The following is a 22,205-nucleotide window of genomic DNA, read 5'->3' as shown; positions in this document are numbered from 1 at the left end:
TCATCGTTGTCTTGAGCCTCAAAATTTCCTCGGGGAAGATTCAAGAAGATCCTATGTTGTTGCTCATTAGTGAATTGAAACTCTAAATCATAGGTGAACTTAAGTATGAGAGAATAATATCTTAGGGCTGCTTGTAAGTCATCATCATTATTTATATTCTCCCATATTTCTTCTAAAGTTAAAATTGCTGAAGGAAAATCTTTTAAAAGCCTAATTACTAGGACATATTGTTCTGCAGCTCTCATCATGATTTGCTTAGACTCTTGAATGTGACCTATCTCTTTGTGGAACAAGATCAATCTTTGAGTGATCCTTTCTAGTGCTCCTACGGTGTTCCTTGGCTCCCTTATTCTTTTTAAAGCCTTAATGGCTCGGATATCCTCATTGCTTAAAGCTCCGTTCATTCTTAACTGAAAACATAAACACTAAAGGTGTTAGCTATACACATAAGTAACATAACTAGTAACTTAAACACTTACTTGGCGGTCTGATTCGGAGCTTTGAGCGTGTGTATCGAGGAGAACTTCATGCAAAAGAACCGTTTTCTCTGATACCAACTGTAATGACCCACTACTCTAGACTATTTGGACCATTAACGAAACTATACCTAAAACTTACATTTTTACGAAAATACCATAATTTATTGAGTAACTTGCAAAATGAGAGTTATTTACAAACAAACAGAATACTAAGAAGGATTATGGGATCCCATTGTTTTAAAACAAAAGATGATTTAAAAATGAAAGACATTACATATTTGTTGCGGAAAATACACATAAAATCATCAAAATTTAAAAGGAGACTACATCCTCGAATCGAATAACGCTCGGCCCCTTGACTCCATTCACCATCGATACACATCCTCCAAGCGTCACGAATCTTACCGCCTCTAAAGCTTATTTTCCTGCACATAAACAGAAAGGAGTGAGCCTAATGCCCAGCAAGGAAAATCTAACACATAGTCATACACATAAATTTCATAATGAACGTAAAGACATATCATAACACATAATACACTTATTATAATGGCCATTATTACTTGGGGTCCCATAGACTAAACAAGCTTATGCGCATGAGATTAGTGGGGTCCTACCAGCTAAATAGGCTTATTCCCACAATCTTTTTGGGGTCTTGTTAGTCAAATAGGGCATATGCCCAAGCCTACAACATACACATCAATAACATATTCATAACATATGAAAACATAACACATAAAATAGCATAAACATAAACATATAGATTCTAGCCTATTTTCCTTACCAAAGTTACCGGGATTATGGACTGAGTTGGGACTTTTGGAACACTCCTAAAACCATAAGAAAGAGTGAGTCTAAAGAAAGGAGATGAAATGAAAGATATGGAAAGACTAAACCAAAAAAAAAAACATACTTACCGACTTATATGCTTAAGAGCTTGGATTCCCTAACCAAAATAAGAATAAGGTTAGGGGACTGAGTAGAAGGTTTTGAGAAAGGAAATAACATAAAATACAGAAAGGAACTAGAGTTTTGGGTTTACCTCAAAGATTGCAAGATCAATCTAACCTCCACCGAAAATACTATAGAACTCACTTCCCAAAGTGTTTGATAAGCTTATGATGTTTAAGCTTATAGTTTTTCCCCAAACCAAGTGTTTACACTCTCACACTCACTTAACACTAGCAGCTTCTGAACTTAGAGCAAATGGTGAATAATGGCTGGGTACTAGGTCCTATTTATAGAGTTTGGGAATGAAAATATCTTGATTTTACTTGAATAAAGATAATGGCTTTTTAGGTGAAAATCATTTGAATAATCGTTCAGCAGAGGCTGAAGACTTGTTCAGAAGATGCTGGACTGTTGAAGGAGTTTGAATGGCTGAAAGGAAAAGAATTCAAAAGTATTTGAAAACATGCTGGTGGAGGCGATATATCGCCCCCTATAGGCGATATATCGCCTGGACCTTTGCTCCCGAGGCGACCGTGCATCGATTCGTGTTTTCCGTATCTACGTGCTGCGATATATCGCCCCCTATAGCTGCGATGTATCGGCATACGCTGAATATTTAAACACGAATTTACACATTTTTAGCTAAGTTTGAATGGAGTAAATAGCCTTGACTAAGCCCTCAACGTGCTCAAAGCTGCTGACTGACCCTATAACATTCAAACTTTACCCTTATTTAATTTAATCCTCAAAAATACTTAATCCTTAATTACCATTCAAAACATGTGCTTAAAATCCTATTGGTTGATGTCTAAACCTTATAATATAATAATATAATCCTTAATATCAGTCACATTAATCAAACCTTAGGTTATACTTAATATTCTTAAACTATAGGTTAAACTTAGACAATCTATAAGTACTACTATGAGTGTCCAAATAACTCCCGGTCTGAACCAAAAATCCAAAGTAACAAAGATAATGCTATAAATACTATCATACTATTATCTATCTTAGCTAAGTAAAGTTCTTGGACTCTACAGATTGAGTGACAATTATGGTTGTAACAATGGATAATTAGTAGCATATCTATATTTGTTATAGAGCGTTCTATGAATTCAAGAGTGCAATTCTGAGTCTATAGTGGAGTCACGAGGAATTAATAAGTTAGTAAATTTATTTGTTAGATTTATGATAAATTATTGGAGCTTGATTTCATAGGCCCATGGTCCCCATTGTACCTTGGATAAAATCATCTAGATAGTCTAAATTAATTGATTTAATCATCAATTAGAATTATCAAAGTTGACCAGGTCAATTTTGGATAGTTTCACAGAGTTGTGTAATTTTGAGAAGAAAAGAGAAATTATGGCAGATTTATTAATTAAGATAAATTGGTATCTAAATTAATAAATAAATTTAAATCAAGGTTCAAATTATAAATAATTAATTTGATAAAGGATTTAAATAATTATTTAATTAATTAAATCAATAGAAAATAATACATGCCTTGATTTTAAGTCCAATGGGCTTATAATCAAATGGGAAATTTCACGGGCCTATAGCCCATGATAATTTCGACCTAGGGCTTCAAAATAGCTATTATTTTATTGATTTTTTAATTAAATTAAATGGCCTAATTGAGTCTATAAAAGGAGTGCTTAGAGAGAAGTCAAAAGTGGAAGAAGTTTGAGAAGTCACAAGTCAGATTTTCTGATAGTTTTATATTCTCTCTAAACACAAGTCCTTTTCTAAGCCACTTTGTTATTTTCTCTTCTTCTTTCTATATCTATCTCATGTGTTGAGAATTGCCCACACTAGTCTAGGTGGTTCTAAGGATACATTGGAAGATTGTGAAGAAAATAGAAGATCGTTCAGTTTCTTGATAATACTCTGCGACAGAAAGGATACAAGAGTTAGAGAAACTGAAGGAAGGACTCTTAATTCCGCTGCGTATACTGTAAGTATTATATTATTTGTTTCTCTTTGAATTCAATTTTGGAAACATGTTTTAGGCTATCTCATATTAATTTGTTTAATATTAGATATACATGAAAATAAATAAAGATCCTGTATAAGCTTTTCCAACATAAACTTCTTCCTTCAATCTCAACATTTGTTCTTCTAGATGGTGGTTGTGTATGACAATAAACTCTATGTGTTTTTCTAGCTAAGCAATGATCACAAGTTTTAAAAGGCGTGCCTTGCAAATTCGGTAAGAAATGCTTTCTAGCAAGAGTTTGAAGTCCTTTCTCGCTAATATGACCGAGCCTCTAGTGCCAAAGATCAATGCTTGCATCTTTCTAAACTACATTAATCTCACCTTTGTGTACCTTAGCTTCCATGACATAGAGAGTATTCATTTTCTTTCCTTTCTCCACAGTAAGAGAACCTTTGGTGAACTTCCATTTACTTTCACCAAACTAGTTTGTGAACCCCTCATCATCAAGTTTGGCAATAGATATCAAGTTAAGGCGAATGTATGGAACATGCCTAACATCCTTGAGAATCAATTTGCTCCCAACACTAGTTTCCAAGCAAATATCTCCAATACCCACAATCTTTGATGCACCACTGTTTCCCATTATTACATTGCCAAAATCATCGATAGTGTAAGATGTGAAGAAATCTCCATGAGCAGTAACATGGAATGAAGCACCAGAATCGATATTACCCAATCGCAATCTTGGGTTGCGAGGCTAACACACCCATCATCACAAACAATGACAACATCACCTTCAGTGGCAACTATACTAGCTAGTCTTTTTCTTATTTCGCTTCCATTCATTCTGCTCCCTTTCCATATTATGCAATTCTTCAATATGTGGCCTAACTTGTTGCAATGAAAATACTTGATATGTTTTCGAGAATTGGATCTCTCTCTAGAACCATGAGGATTTCTACTCTTACATCTTCCCCGCCTTTCTTGTTTTTCAATAACAAGTTCCTAAAAGAATATTCAACTTGTGCTTTCCTTATAGCCTCTTCATTAAGTAAATTATCTTTAACCATGTCCATGGTCATAATCCCACCTGGCGTAGAGTTAGAAATCATTATCATCAAAGTTTCCCAACTTTTAGGTAAGGAGCTAAGTAGTAATGATGCTTGCATCTCATCATTCATCTTCATTTTTATGCCCTTTCATCGTCTAATATAAGCAATGACTTTTCTATGTTGAACCTCTTATTTCTTGTAATGCCCCAAATTTCCTAATAAGGTTTAGGACATTGATTAGGAGGTCGGGAGGGCCATAATTGATTTATTATGATATTTAATGATTATATGCATGTTTATGTGAATTATATTATTATATGATGGTAAATGCATGCATATGAGTTCATTTTTAATTATAAGGGCATTTTTGTAATTTGGCCCGTTGAGGGCGTGATTGTGTATTTTCATGCATGGGGGTGAATTATAAATAATACCACAGTATATGTGGATTGGTTTGAGCCATTCGGCATGAGACGATCATGGAATGCAAGTTTTCGGTCTAGTCATAACGGGATTAAGTTCGGGGATCGGAGTGAGTCTCGGGGTAATTTGGTGATTAGAACGCTGCCGGGAATTAGAGGGTAATAGGATATGAATTATTAGTATTTGAGAATATTGAGAATAACGGGAATTGAAGGGTGTTAATTATAATTAACGAGATAGGCGTGAAAGGACGGTTTTACCCTTGGAAGTCTTTAGAGGGATTTAATTGACCTAGGGGCAATATGGTCATTTGGCAAAGGATATGTATCATTTAGAAGGCTATGGAATTGTAAAAAACAGAGCATCATCCTCGTCTCTTTCTCTCTCGTACATGTTCTTCCCTCCCTCTTCCTTTCAATTTTTGAGAGCCAATTTGAGGATCCAAGCTAGGAGAGCAAGGCTTGAGGGCTTAGGACCTTGGTTCAATCATTGAAGGATATCTAAATCAAGCTTGAGGTAAGGAATTCAGCCATGAAAATCTTTGGTTTATAACCTGTTTTTCTAATAAGTTTCAGTTGAGGATTTTGATGTGTTAGGTGGGAATTAATGGAAGTTCTTGAGTTTGGTTGCTTGGGTTTTGATGAGGGTGTGTTGTAGATGAAGTTTAGGGGTTGAATTAGATGTTTGGATGATGTTTGTGATTGGTTTTGAGGCTTGGTTTCAGGGGGAAATCACAAGGAGGGAAACCAGAAAAGTTTATGGTCTGCTGATGGCACCCCAGCACCATTCCTGGTGCCCCAGCGCTAGGCAGGGCAGGAGCTGGGCTTCTTTGACTTTGGGGCAGCGCCCCAGCGCCAGTGCTTTTTCTAGCAACCTATTCTTAGGGCTCAGGATGACTTTTAAGGCTCAGGGGTTGGTTCCTTTACCCCGTTTGGGTAGATTGAGAGTCCCAAGAGTGCGAGATGGATCCCGGGAGTGAGGTTTTAGATTATAAACCTTTCTATGATTTATTTTATTGATGGGATTCCATATTTGGTTATGACTAGGAGACCGCTAAAGGATTGATCGTTCTCAAGGGTCATCCTTTTATTAATTCTTGCTCGAACCTGAGGTAAGAAAATTGCACCCTGTGTATATGACATGCATGATTGTTATTGAGGTATGTTGGTTGATAAATGTGGACATTGATTGCATATTAAATGCTAGTGGATATTGTTTACTTGTCTATGGTACTGACTAGTCAGGGACACTGACCTAAGAGTCAGAAACGGCATAAGCGTCATGAGCGCAGGGCTGGATGAAGATTAGATCTAATCGATATCAGCATTGAATGACTCTAAGGCATTAATGCTGGACTGACCCTAAGGTCGATGAATCTTATAAGCGCTTGGCTAGTCTAAGACTAGTTACTCAGAGCTAGGGCCTAAGGCCTAGGTGACTGCTTGTCACATGGCTAGGGAACAGAGTTCCATAGTTATGACTCTAGAGTCATGAGGAAGGTTATGTTGGTGACTAGTCATCATGCACCTATCTTGTTTAAGCTAGTGAAAGGTTCACTTATCTATAAAGCCTCGGTGACCCTATCGTCACATGACTATTGGGAATAAACCAACCTTAGTGACTATTACAACTGTCACTCTTCTATTTGAGGCTTAAAGCCCTGTATGATTATTATGATCATTGGTTGATGTGTTATACTCAACAATACGTGAATTCATTTCCCTGCTTGACTAGGGCTATATCTGCTAGGCGTGTGCCTTATGATTTGATGACATGTTATTATTGTTCATGAGCATATTGAGTTTTTTTGCTAGGCTTCGGCTCACGGGTGTTATGTGGTGCAGGTAAGGGCAAAAGAAAGCTGGACCATCCTTGAGTTGGAGAGCTTAAGTGACGATGTGTACATATGCAGCTGCTCGACCACCACAGCCGAGGTTTGAAGAGGAACTAAGGTTAAACCCTGTTTTGCCGCTTAGATCGGCTGGTTGTAAATATTTTCTTGTAATAAACCTTTAAATTATAATTTTGTGATCCCAATGTATATAGTAAACGTTCTAATGAAACATTACATCTTAACTAAAATTTTGAATCCCTAAACCGCTAATCATACTTAGATACACGATTTTGGCCAAATGACTCGATTAGCGAGTTTAACACTGTTTATAAGGCACACCGTAACGGTCCCTGGACTTTGGGGCGTTACATTTCTCATCATCTATTTTAGACGACTTCTCACTAACCTTAATAAGCTTATATAAATTTTACAATAGAGCAGATCTTCCATCAATCGCTTCCAAGTGGAATAATTTGATAAGTTCAATTTTATCATTCCATCTAATTGCTCCATTTTTCAACACACAAGAAAATTAACACCAACCAACATTGGCTCTTGTTACCACTTGTTGGGAAAACCTATTGAAATAATCACAAATTTTGTCCTATTTATATGTCAAAAATAAGATTATTTATTAAACAACACAACTAGCAATATCAACAAAAACAACACAAGCAATATAAATCATAAGCAACTATAAAAGTGAGACACCAAGATTTTTACGTGGAAACTCAATGTAGGAAAAAACCACGGGGACTGTAGTTCGCTTAAATCATCCATCATCACTAAAGTTCAATAATGAGATTACAATGTTTTTCTCTAGTATAACTAGAGGCTCACAACAACATGAAGAATACAATCTTGGTTCAACGTTACAAATAGGCATCATCTATAAAGTTGGATACACTAAAGAAAAAGTTTGGGTCTCACCTATGAGTATCAAGAGTACAATCATAAGTAATTATTAAGGATAAAACTTATTTTTTTCCTATAAATCTTTGTTATGATTTTGTGTGTATTCATATAGGTAATAATTACAAGTAATTATTAAAAATTAAATTTACATTATTTTTATGTATACAGTAGTCATAGTTTAATAATTTTGTAAATAAACTTTACATTATGTTTTTTTTGTATATATTTGTTACGATTTCGTAACTATTCACATAAATAATAATCATAAGTAATTATTAAAAATATTCTATACATCATTTTTTTGTAAACTCCAATTACAATTTCGTCATTATAGAGAAAAGAAAAGTAATTATCATAAAGTTTATATTAATAATTCTAATAGTATTGTTAAGATTAAAGAATGAATATTGTAAATTATATTTACATAGTTCTAATAGTTACAACATTTGGTGCCCACTCACTCTTAGTAACAAAACTTCTTACATTTAAAGAAGTATGTGGCTTTTCTAAAATATATAGAAGAAAAGAAGTGTGACTTATTACTGTTTGAGTCCTTTTCACCCCAATAGTGGAGGCCCAAGTGAAATTATTATTTATTTTTCATTTAAAATATAAAATAAAACTAACAAAGCAACACATTGCAGGTGAGTCCTTTTCTCCTCAATAGTGGACGACTTCCACTAAAATTAAACCTCGCGGATTGCCAGCGTGGCAGATCTCTCCCATACCAACCCTATATAAATTTGGCTCCACCGCTCCCACAAACTCATCATATCCAGAACAAAGCAATTCGCAATCCCTCCAAAATCGAATCATTTCGATACCTTTTCCAGAGAACTTCAAACATTCAGCAATGGATTCCACCAAAGCAACCAAGGGAGCCGGAGGAAGGAGAGGCGGCGACAGGAAGAAATCCGTGACGAAGTCCGTTAAGGCTGGGCTTCAGTTCCCTGTCGGTCGCATCGCTCGTTTCCTGAAGAAGGGAAGATACGCTCAGAGAACTGGTACCGGTGCTCCGGTCTACCTCGCTGCTGTGCTTGAGTATCTCGCTGCTGAGGTAAATTTATGGATTTCATTTCTGAATCTCGAGAAAGGCCATTCGAGCTTTCTTTCTTTGGTTTTGATGAACAACTTGTTCGATTTTTCAAGATTGTTAATTTTGGTTTTCTTGAACAAAATGCAGGTTTTGGAATTGGCTGGAAATGCAGCCCGTGACAACAAGAAGAACAGGATCAACCCCAGGCACGTTCAATTGGCTGTGAGGAACGACGAGGAGTTGGGGAAATTACTTCACGGTGTTACCATTGCCAGCGGTGGTGTTCTTCCCAACATCAACCCAGTTTTGCTACCAAAGAAGTCTAAGGCTGCTGAAGCTGAGAAACCTGCACCCAAGTCTCCCAGAAAGGCCTAAATGCTGGAAGAGAATAGATTAGGGGGAAAAAGAGTGCAGAGATAAACTATTCATATTGTAATGCAATGTAGTTTTTGCTATTCTGTTGGGTTTTGTATTTTTCTCCAGTTTCTTTTGTTTTTGGTTTTGGTGCAAGTATGTAGATATTACTAATTCAGTGTTGTCAACAAGCCGACAGACGAATGGACTGTTACTAATGGAAAATTTGTCTATTTATTTGATGGCTATTTATCTCTACAGCTATTTTTTTATTGAGTTTCTGAACTGTATGTTTTGTTTATGCAATTGCGTTATTGTAAGTTAAATTCGGTGACTATAAGCTAATATGTACTTGGGAACTTTTTCTGAGATCTTTTTATTAGTAATTCATAGTTACAAACTTATAAATGATAAGTATGATACATCAATAAATAACGAAAATGTATTTTTTTTTATTCAAAATTATTCTTCATGAAATATAATTAATTATTACGATATATATTTTAACAAAAAATTTAGTGACTAATATGAGAATTCAGTAACTTATAGTTACAAAACTTTTGGTGATTATTCTAATAATTGATGTCAAAACTCTTTAAACCCGTACTATTTGTAATGGTAGCTCATTGTGGGCATTTTGTCTCAAAGAAACTAAGTTTGTAACTATTAATACAAAATCATCTTGTCTCATTATATTTTTGTTGATACCATACAAAATTTTTAATATTTTATTAAACTTATTTTTTCTATAAACTTTGCTTACAAATGGTAGTGATTTGGATAGGGAAATTTCACTTTTTATCTCTAATAATACCTAATATTACCAAAAAATCCCAACATTAATAATATTTTCAAATTAATGCTAAGCTTTTCCCTCCTACCGAAAATACCCTTCCCATTCAATCTCAGCCTTCTCTCTCTCAGTCTCGGTTTCTCTCTCTTTCAGTCTCACAAAAACCCCCCAAAAACCATCGAACCCCCACCTCCGTCGAGCCGCCATCTCCGTCGAGCCGTCGAGCCCGCATTTCCGTCGAGCTCCCACCTTCTCCGTCGAGCCCCCACCTTCTCCCATTTCTCAGGCGATCTCGAGCCCACTGCAAACTCCTATTTTTTTGTCAAACCCGAGACCCACCGAGCATATTTCCTTCAAAGTTTAAAAAACTAAGGTAAAATCTTGAACCCAAGTCTATATTTGCTTTATATCGTTGTTGAATCTGTGATTTGTGGAATGGGTTGTCCGATTTTGTGGGAAATTTTTTCTGGGTTTGAACCAGTGGCTCGATAGGTTCGATTATGGTTCGATAGTAGGCTCGATAAGGTAGTTTGAACAGTTCGATGATGGATCGATTATGGCTCGATATGAGCTCGACATGAGCTCGATAGGAGCTCGATAAGAGCTCGGTAGGATATGTTGTATTATATTACAAGGGCTCGATAGGTTCGATATGAGACTAGACTGTAGCTCGATGGTTATTTATCTAGACAGACAGATTTTTCCTAGCTCGATAGGTTTGATAATGGTTCGATATGAGACTAGACTGTAGCTCGATGGTTATTTATCTAGACAGACAGATTTTTCTTAGCTCGATAGGCTCGATGCTGGCTCGATAGGCTCGATAAATCTAGGTTGTTGATATTTCTCGATGGAACTCGATAGTTTTTCGATAGTGTTCGATAGGGTATGTTGCAGCTCGATGATAGCTCGATAGAGATCGATAGAGCTCGATGACAACTTATTTCAGTGTTTTTTTGAAATTTTTTTTATTCTGTTTTCTTACAAATTTTTTTTCATGTGTTGTTACAGATGCCTAAGTTGCTTGTTCCGTTCAGTGATCACTTTCCTGGTCGAGTGACATATCGGGGTAGTAGTACTTTAAATCACATCAAGACCAGGTTTTTGGAGCTCGGGCTGCTTGAAAGGGCTAAGGAATCCCCTTTTAAGCAATTCTTTTTGGCTTCGGAGTTTAATTTCTCCGGAGTCTTGGTGCATCAACTGTTGCTGAGGAAAATCGCCAGCAACAACGAAGATGAGGTGCATTTTTTCTTGGGGTCGAAGTCTTGTAGATTCGGCATGGGAGAGTTTGCCCTGGTGACGGGGTTGGATTTCAGTGCCTTCCCGTCACCAGAAGAGTTGGAAGGGCGTAATCTCAGCGATCGGTTGATAAAGGAGTATTTCAACGATGCTGAGAAAGTAAAGCTGTCACAGGTGGACCATGCTTTCAAGACTTGTACGGTTGTGGAAGATGTGTACAAGCTTGGTCTATGTCTGTTTGTTGAGGGGGTTCTGAATGCCATTGAGGGAAAACTGCACATTTGGCGAGATATTCTAAAAATTGTTGAGAATGTAGAGTACTTCTTCAGCTATCCATGGGGGAAGTACTCTTATAAGAGGCTATTGCATTCTTGTAAGAAGGACATGGTGAAGCAAAATGCCAAGAAGGATGCCAAGGTGCAGCAAGAGTCCAAATACAGTATGTATGGTTATGCCCCCGCCTTACAGTACTGGGCATATGAGGCTATCCAACAGCTTGCGGTGGAGCTTGTTGTGAGCTCGGGAAACATGTTCCCGAGGATGCTTAGCTGGTCGCATCGGAGGAACAAGGATTTCACCAAGTCCGTCATCGCACCGATATTATTGAAGAAGAATGTAAGTTATGTTGTTTTTTTTTTTTTATCTATATGCTTATCTTTTATCATTATTTGAGTTAACCAAATGTTTTATGTTGTTTGCAGTTAATTGTTCTTCCGATGTTGAAGCCTCGGCCAGCAGAAAAAGACTATTACTTGTCTTTGACTGAGGGAGATCTTCCCCTTTATCCTGGGCTTGGCCAGGATCCCTCGGAGACTGATGAGGAGGAGGATGCGACTTTTGAGAAAATGGCAGAGAAAGTTTCTCAGGCTGCCGAGGCAGCCAAGATATTTGTTGATGCTGCCCCGGGGGAGGAGGTTGCAGGTCCCACCCCTCCTATTCCCCCAGCCTCAGCCACAGCCTCAACCTGTGCCCCAACATCAGCCCCAGCCTCAGCCCCAGCATCAACCTGTGCCCCAACATCAGCCCCAGCCTCAGTGCCAGCCCCAACACCAACCCCACCACCAGCCTCAGCCTCAGCCCCTGAGCTGGCCGACTTGATTGAGCGGTTGGACAGAGTCGAGGGTCGACAGGAGACCCTCTTGAAGAACCAGTCAGTGATCTTGGACGTACTCAGTCAAATCCTGACATTTGTTAAGGAGAAACCGAGGGGGTCCAATGAAGATTCAGAGTCAGAGTCATTGGATCTTCCGCTAGACTATGTTGATGATCCAACGACGCCCCCTACCATCATTGTGACACCAGATGCTGAGACTCCGGGAGTCGTTATTGTCAACCCTGAGGATGTTGCTGGGGTTCAGTTTCAGAGGGCTAGACGCCAAAGACGCAAGCCAGATTGGTTTGAGGACTATACGGATCCCACGAGGAAAAGACCTCGCACTGCTGCAGCTGCACCAGCAGACGAGGCTACACAAGAGGCTACACATGTGCTGGACCCTCTCAAGAAGCCAGATCCCAAACAGTATAGGACAATGTGCAAGTGGCTTCTTGGAGACATGCCCAACAAGACCCCGCGGGATGTAAAGACTGGGAGTCACGATCCAGCATGGTTTCTGACGTTGAAGACACCCCAGTCGTGGCTCAATGATGGGGTAAGCAATTTATACCTAATTATGGGCTGTTTTCAATTTTACATGTTTTATTTTTACTGACTCGATGTGAGCTCGATAGGAGTTCGATAGTAGTTCGACATGGATGTTAAAATAGGGGTTGTTCTTTACTATTTCAGAGTGGTTCGATGTGAGCTCGATGGAGCTCGATAGGTAGTTCGATAGGGATGTTAAAATAGATTGTTTTTTTACTGTTTTAGAGTGGCTCGATGTGAGCTCGATATTAGTTCGATAGTAGTTCGATAGGGATGTTAAAAGCTCGATGTGAGTTCGATATGAGTTCGATAGTGAAAATTCCCTTAACAAAGTGGCTCGATGTGAGCTCGATGGAGCTCGATAGGGATGTTAAAATAGGTTGTCTTTACTATTTCATGATGGCTCGATAGGTAGTTCGATAGGGATGTTAAAGTAGGTTATTTTTACTGTTTCAGACTGGCTCGATGTGAGCTCGATAGTAGTTCGATGGTAGTTCGATAGGGATGTTAAAGTAGTTTGTTTTTTTACTGTTTCATACTGGCTCGATGTGAGCTCGATATGAGCTCGACATCAGCATTTTATGATGGTTTTTGCTAAATTTTTTATCGTACTCTCTTTTGCAGCATATTGATGCGGCAGAACACATGCTTCGTATGCGTCGCAAGTATTTTCCCAATATATATCGACAGAATGCAGTTGTGATGAACAGTTATTTTTCACAAGTGATACCTGCCCGATATGATCAGTTCAAGAAAACAGCCGACAAAACAAAGTATTATTGGGATGCTGACATTATGTCCATGTTGACCGGCATCGAGCAGCAGTTTCTGGCATCTTGGGGAGGAGTTGAGGATGTATATTGGTGCCAGAACTATGGACAACAACATTGGTTTGCCATTGAGGCTTCCATTTCTAGTTGGACTCTGACTGTTTACGATTCAGACAACTCGGTGATTAGTGACGCAAAGCTTGAGGATATTATGAGTCCATGGTGCTTTATGCTACCTTCTCTGTTAATGCAGAGTAAACTGTTTACTGATAGCTTGATGTTGAAGATTCCATTAGCAGGAAATAGGCCGCATCAGTTCACATTGCGTCGCAAACAGAAACACGAGCTCCCTCAGTCAAAGAGAAGGTAACAAACATCATCTTCATACTAATTTTGTTTCTAACTAAATTTATAGTAATGTGCACTTAATATATATATATTTTTTTTACAGTGGGGATTGTGGTGTGTATGCTATCAAGTATATTGAGCATCTAATGGTCGGTCTTCCATTGGAATCTATCTGCGATGAAAATATGGAGGTGTTCAGGAACAAGTGGACCACAGACTTGTGGTATCAAAATTTGTTACCTTGATGATTGTATATATACAGGGTCTTTACATGTACAGTTTGTTGTTCACATTTTTTTATAATTTTCATGGGCTGTTATCGAGCTAATATCAAGCTATATCGAACTGTTATTGAATTATCAAAATTTGTTACCTTCATAAAAAGAGTTTATTAATACAACAAGTTCAAATGGGAAAAAAGAGTTTAAAGCCTAGCTTTGCCATAAACATAACTTTTCAGAAAAATCAAATAAAAAGAGTTTATTAATACAACAAGTTCAAATAGGAAAAAAAAGTTTAAAGCCTAGCTTTGCATGTAGCCCTGTTGTGGCCAAGACCACCACACATGCTACACTTGCGATGACTGGGAATGATTTCTCCATTCGATGGAGTGCGGTTTGTCTTCCTTCTTCCCACCTTATTCTTCTTCGGTCGACCAACTGGTTGTTTTTCAACGGGAACCCCAACTTGCATTTTCTCTATGTTCTCGGGAACTTCCCAATCATCCTCATTGCCAGTTGGGTAAATTGTTTCTTTGTAAGACTCCCTCCACATCTCAGTAGTGTAATATGGTGAACACAGTGAGTAAATGTTGACATTGCGCAACATGGCCGCAGCCACACCATGAACACAAGGGTAACCCATTATTTGAAACTGACCACAAGAGCATGATTTGGTCATCAAATTCACCTCACCATCACCTTCTGGGTCTACCACATGAAATTCAAACTGTCCAAGAGGATGGACTTTCAAGTACCTTGCATCATCCGCAATGCCTGAGACATCTTTCTCATATGTTGTTGCTAATTTCGATGTGCACTTCTCTACCTCCTCACGACGCGCGGCAAACCATGACTGAATTGTGAAACGAATGAATTCCACAAAAGTAGTGACTGGGAAGGTTCTTGCGTCTCTGGTTTTGTTGTTGAAACTTTCAGCGTAGTTGCTTGTCATTACATTGTATCGATTCCCAGGAAAGTATACACGAGTCCACTTATCGAAGCCAATACCCTCGAGATATTGAGCTATGGCAGGATCCATTTGCTTTATATTATTGAAGAACCTGTGAAATTTTGACTTCCGAAATGCATATGCCGCATTATACATCTCCTTGTGACAGTGATTGGTCTTGAACTTAGCGATTACATTCATACTTATGTGATGGTAGCATGCGCCGTGGTAGGCATCAGGGAAGACCAACTCAAGAGCATGAATAATGCTAGCATGCCTGTCTGAAACAAAAGACAGATTATCAACAACTCCAATGGCTTCCTTCAATTTCATCATGAAATACTTCCAAGAAGCATGATTCTCACTGTCAACAATCGCGAATGCAATTGGATAAATGTGGTTATTCGCATCCAATGCGACAGCACACAACATGTGGCCACCGTACCTTGACTTTAAGAAAGTGCCGTCCACACATATAACAGGACGACATGATGTAAATCCCCTTCTACAAACTCCGAGTGAGAAGAAACAGTAAAGAAAGCGACCGTCATCTGTGACAAAATCAGTAATTGTACCTGGATTCTTTTGCTGCAGCATGTACAGGTAAGAAGGTAACTTGGAGTACGATTCTTCAGGTGTCCCCCTAACATAACCGAGTGCCTTCTCTCTGCATCTCCAAGCCTTAATATAACTCATATCGATCCCAAAATTATTCTTCATATCCTCCTTTATGCTGTTTGGTGGATAGCTAGTGCCATCAGTAGCATATTTGTTCTTGATAAGGTGCCCAATGACAGAAGGTGCTGCTTGACGGTGGTCTTTTTGTCGCAATTCTAGTGAGCAAGTATGTACACTATTATAAACAGTGATCTCAAACATCTCTGATCGCGCTACTTTTTTCCCTCTTATTCTCCAACCACAATCAGGATCCTTGCAGGTGATATACAACACATCAGTACCAGACTTCTTAACCATAAACTCAAAATTATTCTTCATTGCAAAGAGAGCCGCTTTGGTTTTCAATTCCATCTTGTTCTCAAATGTCTTCCCAAGATGTAATTCCCCCAACGCTATACCGGATGAGGGTGATTCAGAACGACTACAAGCTATGATATCTTCTTTTGTAAACATGGGAGCACTCCATTTTCTGTGATCTTCTGTTGAACATATTGAAATGTTCCCTGTATAGTTATATTCTGTTCCACCATGACGACTAGAGCTGGTGCCAGGTGTTCGGCGTCCTTGACTTGGTGGGTTCGTCCGTGCAATATGATGTATTGGTTGTTCTTGTGCTTCTTCTACTTGCAAATGTTCAGCTAATAGATCATCATCCACCGAATTGTCTCCTAATTCCTCATTGTGTTCGGCTACCGGATCATCATTCACATAGGGGTTGTACTCATACTGGTTGTCCCTCAGGTCACCAATAGGAAATCCTAAAGTACTGGCTGCTCCCTCAGGTCCGGGAGTGGAATATGGGTCTGCAATGACAATCTTTTTAACAGGAGTGACACACAAGGCCAACCTTTCTTTAGATGTTACTCCTATGAATGCACGGACACCAAGATCACTTTCAACATGAACGGGTGTAAACGGTTGGTCGCCGCAAGTGTAAGGAACCTCCAATTTCAACTCATACATCTGTTTATCAACTTTAAGTTCCTTGTGCAATATGTCAAGAAGTTGCAAGTACGTTACAGTATCCTCCATCGGTATCACCGTGCATTGAGGGTCCTTGAAAATCCACTTATTCCCTTGTAATTCCCAAACACCATTGTAGGATACAAAAACGTAGACAATAGAGCCTGTGTTGGAAAAAAAAACATTAACATTGTCAGGAAAACTGTCATTTTTCCAGAAATGCAATAAAAAATAACATTATCGAGCTTTATCGAGCTATTATCGAGTTGGAATCGAGCTACCATTTCTCAAAACAGAACACAAACCTAACCAAACCCTCCATCGAACCCCTATCGAGCTATTATCGAGTTATCATCGAGCTACCATTTCTCAAAACAGAACATAAACCTAACCAAACCCTCCATCGAACTCATATCGAGCTATTATCGAGTTAGCATCGAGCTATCATTTCTCAAAACCGACCATAAAATACAACCAAACCCTCAATCGAACCCTATCGAGCTCATATCGAGCTACTATCGAGCTCACATATTATAGATCCATTCGACCCCTTATCGAACCCTTATCGAGTTTCCATCGAGCACTAAACCGAACCTATCGAGCTATTATCGAGCTAACATCGAGCTACATCGAGCTCTTACAAAGACCTTCTTCTACATACCATCGAACCGTTATCGAGCTTCTATCGAGCAAAAAAATTGCAGAAAACCCAGAAAAACACAGATCGCGGAATCTCTCAAAAAATCCCGAAAAATACACCAATATAGGCTCAGATCTGTTCAAAATAGCCAAAAAAATGTAAACAAATAATACCCAACACAAAATGTAAAATCTCATTACCCATGGTTTTTCTCCTCCAAAAACTCTCAAAATAGATGTTGCCTTTGATATTAACGAATTCACAGAAACAATGGAGATAACTAACAATGATTTTGACAAGAAAATTATACAAAACTGTAGGTTTTATGGAGATTTCGTGAGAATTAGAGAGAGAGAGGAAGGAGAGTGGAAGAGAAGGTTTTGTGAATTTTTGATATAATGGGAGGGGTATTTTGGGTATGGGAGGAAAGTTTAGCATTAATTTGAAAATATTATTAATGTTGGGATTTTTTGGTAATATTATGTATTATTATAGATAAAAAGTGAAATTTCCCTTTGGATAATGCGCTAGCCTTCAAAAAAATACTTGAAGCAAGTAGTAATTATTAAAAATAATACTTACATAATTTTGATGTATACACTATCTATAGTTTCGTCCCTTATTCTCATAATAATTTTATAAATAAAATCTACATTATGTATTTTTGTAAATCTTTGTTAGGAACCCGTAACTATTCTGTTAAACAATATTCATAAGTTATTATTATAGACAAATTATACATAATTTTTCTGTTAACTCCAGTTACAATTTTGTTATTACGCATAAAAGAAAGTAATTATCATAAAGTTTATGTATTTTTCAAAAATATGGCTTTTATAATATTAATGTGCAAAAATATAGGAGTTATATTTTTCTTAATTTGTATGGGAAATTTATTAAAAAAAAAGTTAAACTATTGAAAACACAATTAGTAGCTAACTAAAATATGTAAATGTCACATTTTTTTATCATAGTTATGTTTTCTTTGATTTTGAAGATAATTTTATTTTTATTTTTTTCCATCATTTTTTTTTCTTTACTTGTTTTTTCTTCCATTTTTTTCCTTTTTCTTTTTTTTTTTTCTACCAATTTTTTCCTTCCTCTTTTTTCTTTCTATTTTTTCATTCTTCTTTTTCTTTTTTTCATTTTTATTCATTTATCTATTTTTTTCTTTCGTTTGTATTGTTTTTTTTTTTTATATTTTTTTCAGTTTTTTTCTTCATTTTTGTATTTATTATTTTCTCCTTTTTTTTTCTTTTTTCACACATATGAGTTTTTTTTCTTCTTCCATTTTTTTTATACCAATTTTTTCATTCATATTTTTTTTTCTTTTCATTTTTCCATTATTTTTCTTCTTCTTCTTTGCATTCTTATTTATTCATCTTTTTTTTTTCATTCATCATTTCTTTTGTTTTTTTTTTCATTTTTGTACTTATTATTTTCTCATTCTTTTTCTTTTTTTTCACACATATATTTTAACATTACATAATTATTCTACTATTTTTTTATTTATTATCTTTTATTATTGTAATTTTTTTATAGTTTTTTCCACTATATGTAAAAAAAATCAAATCAATTTTTTCAGCATTTTCTTTTTACTGTAACACTTATAGGAATACCAAAATTTGGAAAGAAAACTAATAAAAATATGAAAACGTAAATGGGTTGGTTACCTTCACATTCTTTGTATGTATATTTCTGAAGGTAACTGGTTACTTTCACGTTCTGGTGTGTGTATATTTATAGTTTCTTTATGGTAACTAGTTACTTATGTTACTAAAATCATAGTTACTTCTTATTCCTTTTTTAATGAAGTGTTCTTCCATTTTTTTTCCTCCAAATTTGATGTTTCTTTTCATATTTAATATGAGTAACTCGTCACCCCTCTTACGTAACTGGTTACCCCTCTTATGGCAGAAAGTTACTCATCTCAGGATAACTGGTTACCTCTCCTGGTGCATGTTATTTAACCTAGCTCGAGGATTTCTTTTTAAGATCAATCAAGTAACTGGTTACCCTATCCAGGATTTGAAAAAAAAAACGTACAATCTTAAAAAAAATATGTTTATAATAAATAAATAATAATTTTAAAAACAATTCATATTACAAAAAAAATTTTGCAAAACAACCAAAGAAAAATTTAATATAAAATTAGTAATATAAAAACAATATAAAAAAACAAATAACCTAAAAAAATAATAATCAAATTACAAACATACCCTTCCAAATTTAATTAAGAGTAAAACTATGGCATAAACCAACTTTTATACAAGAATATGGGAAAATAAACCCATAAAAGTGAAAATTCTTAAAAAAAACCATATTTTTGCACACTCTATTAAAAATCTCATATAAAATGTAATTTTCTCATAATTCTAATAGCATTGTTAAGATTAAAGAATGAATATTGTAAATTTTTCTTTGCAAAATGGATAACTATCATTACAATATAATAACTTTAGTTACAATATCTGATGCCCACTCACTGTTTTAGTTACAAACCTTTACAACTAAAGAAGTACCTGACAGTGGATGGCCAAGTCAAATGATTTTTTTTTTTTTTCATTTTTTTAAGTAGAATTTACATAGTGTATGGCTTTTTTGGCATTTATCTATTTTTTTTATGGGAAATTTGAATTGCTATCGTTTATTTGGTTTTTTTTTAAAAAAAAAAAAGTTTAAATATATAACATTTAAATTACTACAGAAATACATAACATTTGAAATAAGCCATAGTTTTCAGCACATTTAAGTTGTATTATTTTTAATGATATTTTGGTCATTGTGTTTTTATTTAAATTTAAAATAAAAAAATAAACCTTCTATTTGCTAATATTCCTTATTTTCCACTTGTTTCTTTTTTAATTTTATTTTTAAAATAAAATAAAATCTATTCATTTTTTTAAAGACACTGTATCATGTTCTCTTTCAATTTTGACTTCTCAACTACCCTATCTCCTTCTCAATTTTACTCTTACCTTCTCAAACATGGTTATATTTTATCTCATCCTTTCTATTTTCATTTTTTTTTCTTTAGATTTCATCTATATATACCTTAATCTACTTTTCGCTTTTGCTTTAATCATCGTTGTTTTTCAATTTTAGATTTTTGAAATCCTCATTTGCTTCGGTCCCAAGGTCATTGATGATGGTTATAGCTTCATTTCGATAAGTTTCTTTGATTTTTAATCCACTTCAAGTTTTGTTGCATCTTTTCTAATTTTTAAATATGTTGTTATTGTGGTTTTTTTTTCCTTCAATTTTTTCTTCTCTTCTAATCCCATTTTCTTATTGCATTTAGATTGATAAAATAGTTCATCCACAAATACTATATGGTGCATTCTTCTTGTTGAGAGATGTAGTGGGCATTACAAGGAGTTCTAATTCTCCTTACAAATCTCCATCTCATGATGCTTCTTCCTCGAAACAAAAATGTAAAATGGATGAACCTCAGTTCACCTAAATCTAAGAAAGTCTTTAAAAATATAAGGGGATGTTTGGTATCGTATAAATTTTTCATGGGAATTATAATCTTCAATATTCTCATTTTTGATATGATGATTTTTTATTTATTTTTTAAATGTGATTACTCCATGAGAGGGTTGTTGGAAATACATATTATATGATTTTTTTTTTATTTTCATGCAATTTACATATTATCAAACAAGCATGCAAATTCCTAGAACATGCTCATATGAAATTGATACAAATACAGAGCAAAGTAAACACTTACATTACGCAGCAGAACTGGAACAACTCCTTCTTTCAATCTCTCTAACCCTTGATTTCTTTCTGTAGCATAGTATTATTAAGATATTGAACTAGATTATCAACACAGTCTTCATCACCAAGCCTTTGATTAACCTAAAACTAGTGTGGGCTGGTTCTTAGCACATGAGATAGAGATCTAGAAGAGAAGAAAAGATAGTGACTAAGAAATTATTAGAATGTCAAGTTTTTCACTTACCCAACAAATCAACTGAGACTGACTTTCGTATGCAAACCCTAGAAATCATATTCCTTATATAGGCAACTTAATGGGCTTTATTTAAATTTAAATTAATTAAAAATAATAAACAAAAATAAATAAAAGTCTTGGGCTCCCACAAATGGACTTGGGTTCAATCTCTTTATTTTAAATTTAAATCTCAATTGGGCCTAAATTCAAAACATTTGATTTATTTATTTTTCTTAATTAACTAATTAAATTCTTATTCAAATTGACTAATTATAATTTGAAATTTTATTTATATTGACACCAATTTATCAATATTAATAAATTTACCCAAAGATTCTCTTTTATTCTCTAAATCTCATATCTCTGTAAATTTTCAAAAATTGACATAGTCAACTTTAAAAATCCTAATTGATAATTAAATCAATTAACTGAGACATTCTAGATGATTTACTCAAAGGTGATGTTGGGACCTTGGATCCATGAAATCAAGCTCAAATAAGTTACCGTGAATTTATTTACGAATAATTTCACTACCTTATTAATTCCTCGTGACTTCACTATAGACACATAATTGAACTCTTGAATTCATAGAATGTATTTTCCAATCCATAAATATGTTATCCATTGTTATAATCATTACACTCAGTCAATCCTCTAACGATGACTTACTAACGAGCTGGGTGCAAATTACTATTTTACCCCTCATCAGTATTTTATCATTAACTCCCACTAAGTTCCTTATAAATTATATTTTCGTGGACTTAATCACGGAATTGTGATTTCAATCATTTGACCTTTTGAACAAAGCAATTAAGGAAATCATCTTTTCACTTCTCATACAGAAGTTATAGATTTCATATGTATGAATAATGCGACACCCCTAAGGTAGGGTACGTCTACCACATACTCGTAATTCCAGGGTTTACGAGTATGTTAGGCACTTGACCAAATGAATTAAATAAAATGATACTAGGAAATACATAATGTTATCCCCAAAAAATGGAGATTGATGACGTGGCAATAG

General features: G+C 35.7%; 2 protein-coding genes across 2 annotated transcripts; both read left to right on the top strand.

Moving 5' to 3' along the window:
• The first annotated feature begins 8,350 nt into the window (after positions 1–8,350).
• On the top strand, positions 8,351–9,228 carry LOC133790954 (histone H2A.1-like). Its single transcript, XM_062228811.1, has 2 exons — positions 8,351–8,647; positions 8,774–9,228. The coding sequence occupies exons 1-2, from the start codon at positions 8,444–8,446 to the stop codon at positions 8,999–9,001; spliced, it is 432 nt and encodes a 143-aa protein (XP_062084795.1). The 5' UTR covers positions 8,351–8,443; the 3' UTR covers positions 9,002–9,228.
• Positions 9,229–10,506: 1,278 nt separating this feature from the next.
• LOC133791494 (uncharacterized) lies at positions 10,507–20,395 on the top strand. The gene is made up of 3 exons (XM_062229419.1): positions 10,507–11,627; positions 11,714–12,645; positions 20,329–20,395. Exons 1-3 carry the CDS (start codon positions 10,785–10,787, stop codon positions 20,393–20,395), a joined length of 1,842 nt encoding a protein of 613 aa, XP_062085403.1. The 5' UTR covers positions 10,507–10,784.
• The last annotated feature ends 1,810 nt before the right edge of the window (positions 20,396–22,205 follow it).

This window comes from Humulus lupulus, chromosome 7 (assembly GCF_963169125.1).
Source record: "Humulus lupulus chromosome 7, drHumLupu1.1, whole genome shotgun sequence".
Classification (NCBI taxonomy): Eukaryota; Viridiplantae; Streptophyta; class Magnoliopsida; order Rosales; family Cannabaceae; genus Humulus; species Humulus lupulus.
The sequence above is the reverse complement of the archived record's forward strand: the minus strand, read 5'-3'. Positions and strand labels throughout refer to the sequence as shown.